This window comes from Lipotes vexillifer, unplaced genomic scaffold (genome assembly GCF_000442215.2).
Source record: "Lipotes vexillifer unplaced genomic scaffold, Lipotes_vexillifer_v1.1 scaffold533, whole genome shotgun sequence".
NCBI lineage: Eukaryota > Metazoa > Chordata > Mammalia > Artiodactyla > Lipotidae > Lipotes > Lipotes vexillifer.
In genome coordinates this window covers 758,872-764,580 of record NW_006773553.1, presented here as the reverse complement: position 1 = coordinate 764,580, position 5,709 = coordinate 758,872, and the positions used below count along the sequence as shown (strand labels likewise).

General features: G+C 53.5%; 1 protein-coding gene across 1 annotated transcript in view; it reads right to left on the bottom strand.

The window, feature by feature from the left end:
* Positions 1-5,709, bottom strand: part of NT5M (5',3'-nucleotidase, mitochondrial) — a 13,820-nt gene that overhangs the window by 3,772 nt on the left and 4,339 nt on the right. The window contains exon 3 of the mRNA XM_007448367.1: positions 1,293-1,353. Coding sequence (XP_007448429.1) covers positions 1,293-1,353 — 61 coding nt within the window. The remainder of the gene's footprint in view (positions 1-1,292; positions 1,354-5,709) is intronic.

Sequence of the window (5,709 nt, the reverse complement as noted above, 5' to 3'; positions counted from 1 at the left end):
CAGCAGGAAGCAGGCTTGCTGAGGTACCGATGGGTAAGAAGGGTGGTGCTTCCAGCCTCGGAGGGAGGGGCGGACGTGGGACAAGGACGTCGGTACCCCTGGGACATACATGCCAGGTCGGAGCCATCTGGAGCTCAGAGGGGAGTGTTGGGTTGGGGCTGCGCGGGCGGGATGGTCGGCATAGAGATGATACTTGAACCCCGGGGGAGGGATGAGGGCCCCGAGGGCTGGACAGCCAGCCCCGCCTCCACCGCAGCCCTGGCTGAAACAGCTGCCCCAGCCCAGCGGTTCTCAAACACGGCGCACCTGGGGGCTTGTGGAAACACACTGGATACTCCCAGAGTTTCTGCTGGGGGTCTTGCGAGGGGCCGGACAACGCCCACTTCTAGCCAGTGTGCAGGGGATGCTGAGCCTCCAGTTCACTGCTCTGCTGGGGACTGGACATGCCTCCAGGCCCAAGCCCACCCCCGCTGACCAAGCCGAGTCACTCGCCCCCCAAGGTGAGCTGCACTCACGGTCCTGGCGGGTTGAGGGGCATCCTGAGCACGAGGCACACGGTGGAGGCCAGCGCCCGTGACACCCCGATGAGGGCGCATCCCTTCCGTGTGAAGCGCAGGAGGCGCCGAACGTTGGCTGACCGTGTGTGTTTGCTTGTCACGTGGAGCCGGGCGAGGAGAGGTCCCGAGAGGACACGCTGGACCCCTGCCGAGGTCAGCGCCCGAGCGGGGGGTCTGGGCCCCGAGCCCCACCTTCCCAGACTTGGGAAGCTCCTTGGCTTCCTCAGGGCAGGAGCATCCCTGGGCCCACCTCTGGTGTGAACCCACCCCCGGGGAACAGACCATCCCTCTGGGTTTGGCAACCCTGCAAGTTCCCAATCTCCAGGGAAGTCTCAGTCTTATGTCATTCTACCTACTTTCAATAAAGATGACGAAGTGAGTATGTAGCAAAGTGCAGTTTCACTGTTTCACCTTTGTGAGGCTTTTCATGCCCAAATACTTGGTTTGGGTGGCCTCCAGCCCCTCCCCGACCCACATCCTCTCCTCGTCCCATCCTTCATGTCGATGCTGCACCAACGGGGACGGTCACCTTCCCACAGAACCTGGTGCCTCGCCAGGTCCACCCAGAGGGCGCAGCAGAATTTCAGACTCTGCTGGGAGGAGGCCCTGGCCCACACCCAGGAGGCTGGACGGGAGGAGGGGCAGCCCCGGCAGGCGGCGGCCATGGATGTGGGTCCAAGCCCTTCCCCGGGACACGGGGCAAAGCGAGAGGAGGCCCAACCCCAGGCGTCTTACCTTCTCGAAGGGACAGTACTTGTACATCTTGATGGGGCTGGTGCAGATGAAGACATCCGTGCTGGGGGAGAGGCGGAGGGTGAGGCTGGGCGCCGGCGTCCCCCTGCCCGAGCCTGGCCCCCGATGGCCAGCGAGGCCCTGTTCCCCCCGGCCCCGGCCGCCGCCTGTGACCCCAGCCCTGGCCCAACACCAGCTGAGGGCCGGGCAAACCACAGGGCAGCCCCGTGCAGCCAACCATGCAGGTTGGCAGAGCTGAGGAATGGCCGTCCCTGGGACATGACAGGAAATGCCGAGAAACGGAGAGTAGCAGCCTGCGAGGAAGGCATTACAGGACCAGAGCCAGCTACTCAAGGGACGTACATCAGGGCCTCACACGGCGCAAAGGCAGGAAACCTACAAGCCGAGCCGGAGTCTCTAGGTCAAGGGTGCGGCCGGGCGGCTCGGGCTTCGCGCACTCCTGTGGACCCTGGTGGACCCTTGCGGTCTGTGCTGCACCAGCTCCTCCTGCGGCCCCGGGCCCGGCGCCCACCAACAGTGCCAGCTGGCCCCCTGTCCTCATCGAGCTGGCACGTGCCCCCGGAGCGGCACCTACTGTCTCATCGGGCCAAGCCCACGGGGGACGGGATCCCTGGAAAGCAGTCCCGAGAGGCCTACGTCAGACTGAGGCCCCGGGCAGAGGGCGTGGCGTCCTGGACACCCTGGGTCTCCGCCTGCTTCCTGTCTCCGTGGATTTGCCTGTTCTGGACATCTCATGTTAACGGAACCCCACGGTACATGGTCTCTTGTGACTGGCTTTTTTCATTCAGGGTCATGTTTTCAAGGGCACTGGAACTGTGGGCCTTTTTACTGCCCGGTAATGTCCCTCGTATAGATGCTCCATGTTCAGTTTACATGCTACCGCGGACGGACAGTGGGGCTCTTCCACCCGGGAACTGTGGCGCTGGGGACGCCCGTGCGCAGGGTCCGTGTGGACCTGTGTCTCCGTTTCTCTCGGGTGTGACTGCTGGGTTACAGGCGGCTCTGTATCCAACATCCTGAGGATGCGGTTTCCAAGGCAGCTGTGCCGGTTACAATCCCACCACCAGCGATAAGGATTCCAAGCTCTCTCCATCCTTGGCTACACCCACGATCGTCCATCTTCTTTACGACAGTCGTTCTAGTGGTGCAGAGTTTTCTACTGTGGTTCCGACTTATTTCCCTAAGGATGAATGATGTTGAGGCAAACTTTCACGCACTTAATTGCCATCTGTAGCTCTTCTTTGGAGAAATGCCAAGGAAATGCCAAACTCAGTGCCCAAGCCCATGTTTTTAAAACCTGAGTTAGATGACACCCTTCTCTCTTCAACCTCTTCCTCCATATCCCACCTGCCCCCCACTCACTGAAACCTCACCCTCCTGGTCCCATTTGCTACCCAAGTCAGCAAACCCCTTCCCCTCCCAGGGCCTGTACCCTTGCTCCCCGCCGCCCTTCACTACTCATTCCGATCCTACAGGTCTGACGTCAGATATCACCCCCTTGGAGAAGCATCTGCACCTCAAGTAGCCCCTCCCCGGTGACCTCTAACACGTCACCTTGCTCATTTCCTGCACAAAGCACAAGACACAGAGCCATCCACTTGATTAGCCATCCACTAGACCCCTCTCTCAGCCCAAACTCTGGGCATGGCTGAGCGTCAGAATCGCCCAGCCGCTAACAGCCAAAGTGGAAGTAAAGGACCAGTGGTGTGGTCTCAACCTGGACATCTCAGACTGGAACTTCTGCAAATGTGTTAATAGGGCAGCTGTGAAAAAGCGCTCCGGGTCAGAACCCACGAGAAGAAAGCTGCCTCCTTGGGACTTCCCCAGTGGTGCAGTGGTTAGGAATCCACCTGCCAATGCGGGGGACACAGGTTCGAGCCTTGATCTGGGAAGATCCCACATGCCGTGGAGCAACTAAGTCCATGAGCCACAACTACTGAGCCCACGCGCCACAACTACTGAAGCCCACGTGCCTAGAGCCCATGCTCCCCAAAAGCTACCTCAGTGAGAAGCCCGCGCACTGCAACCAAGAGTAGCCCCCGCTCGCCACAACTAGAGAAAGCCCACGCACAGCAACAAAGACCCAATGCAGCCAAAAATACAAATAAATTTAAAAAGAAAAAATAAAGAAAGCTTCCTCCTCTGCCGACCCCTGAAGAATCTCAATGCACGTCCACAAACTAAAAGCTCTGAGAAGTCCTACAGGAAAGACACCGCTCATCGATGGTTCCCATGCTGCTTTGGTCAAAGAACACTCTTCTTGGGACTTCCCTAGTGGTCCAGTGGTTAAGACTCCACACTCCCAATGCAGGGGGCCCGGGTTCGATCCCTGGTCAGGGAACTAAGATCCCACATGCCGCAGCTAAGACCCGGTGCAGCCAAAATAAATAAATAAAAATTAAAAAAATATTAAAAAAAAAAAAAAGAACACCCTTCTGTTGCACACCTATTAAGTCCTGCAGAATAGTAACGGTGGCAGCTAACATTTACACTGCACACATTTTACAGATGAAGAAACTGAAAGTTTAGAAACTTGCTGAGGGTTCGATTCTGGAGTAGCGGTCTAACTCCAGTTCAGACTGAGACTTAACCACCGTGCAATCCAGCTCCCCAGAATACAGTTGGTGAACGTGGCCCAGGAAATGAGGATCCAGACAAGAACAGAGCTTTTAAAAGCTTCGGTGCAAAAATACACATTCTTTGCCTCGCCAGGCTCTTGCTACAGGTGGGAGAAGTTATATATAGTACATTATTCTGGTGTAAATTAGGTTCAAATAATAGACCAGAGTAGAATACACTACTCTGCAGGGCCTGGACTCAAGTCTAAAGATAAATTACCAACCAAACCATCCTACAGGTCAACCCAAACTCTAAGCATTTTGTGTTTCTCTGATGCCTATTTATCATGTTAGAACTTTGAAAGCGGACAATGTTTGAAGGCAGTTACATGGCACAGTGAAAGCCAAATCATACCTTATGTTTGATTTGTCATCGTGGTTGCTAAATTCAAGCAAAATTGTGAGCAATAAAAGTTATACAAGCCTAGAAGTAAATCCTAACATCTGTGGCCTAACTTTCAACAAGGAAGCCAAGACCATTCAACAGAGGAAAGAAGAGTCTTTTCAACAAATGGTTCTGGGACAATTGGATTTTCCACACGACAAAGAAGGAAGTGGGACCCCCTTCCTCACACCATATGCAAAAATTAAAATGGATCAAAGACCTAAATATAAGAGCTTAAACTATAAAACTCTAAGAAGAAAACATAGGAGCAAATCTTTGTGACCTTGGATTAGGCAAAGGATCCTTACATACGGCACCAAAAACACAAATGACAAAAGGAAAACATAAATAAATTGAATTATATCAAAATAAAAACTTCGGGTTTCAAAGGACACCACCCAGAAAGTAAAACAACAATCCACAGAATGAGAGAGTACATCTGCAAGTCATATATCTCACAAGGGACTTGTTATCCAGAATATATAAAGCAGTCTTACCAGTTAACAATAACAAAAGAAGACAAATAAATTGAAAAAAAAATTAGCAAGGTATTTGAATAACCATTTATCCAGAAAAAGATATACAAATAGCTAATATGCACACCAAAAGATGCTTAACATCATTAGCCTTCAGAGAAATGCAAATTAAAACCACAATGAGATATCACTTCACACCCACTAGGATGGCTGGAATCAAAAAGACCATAGCGGGCTTCCCTGGTGGCGCAGTGGCTGGGAGTCCGCCTGCCGATGCAGGGGACGTGGGTTCGTGCCCCGGTCCGGGAGGATCCCACAGGCCGCGGAGCGGCTGGGCCCGTGAGCCATGGCCACTGGGCCTGCGCGTCCGGAGCCTGTGCTCCGCAGCGGGAGAGGCCACAACGGTGAGAGGCCCGCGGACCGCAAAAAACAGAAAAAAAAAAAAAAAAAGACCATAGCAAGGGCTGGGGAGGAGGAGTTGGATCCCTCAGACATTGCTACTGGGAATGTAAAATGGTGCAGCTGCTTTGAAAGTAGCTTGGATTCAGCATACGACCTAGCAGTTCCACTCCTTGGTACACATCTAAGAGAAATAAAAACATGCGACCACAAAAAAACCTTGTACATGAATGTTCACAGCAGCATTATTCTTCACATCTAAAAAGAAGAAACACCCAAGATCTATCAACTAAGGAACGGATGGACAGAACGTAGCATATCCACACAACGGAGAATCACTCAGCAGTGAAAAGGGACCAAGTGCTGATTCACTTTGCGACACACATGAACCCGGGAACGTCATACTGAGTGAGAGAAGCCAGTCACAGGAGGCAAAAGGTGTCGTAAGAAACGTATAGGAAATGTCCAGAATAGGCAAATCCAGAGACAGCAAGCCAACTGCAGTTGCCGAGGGCTGAGGG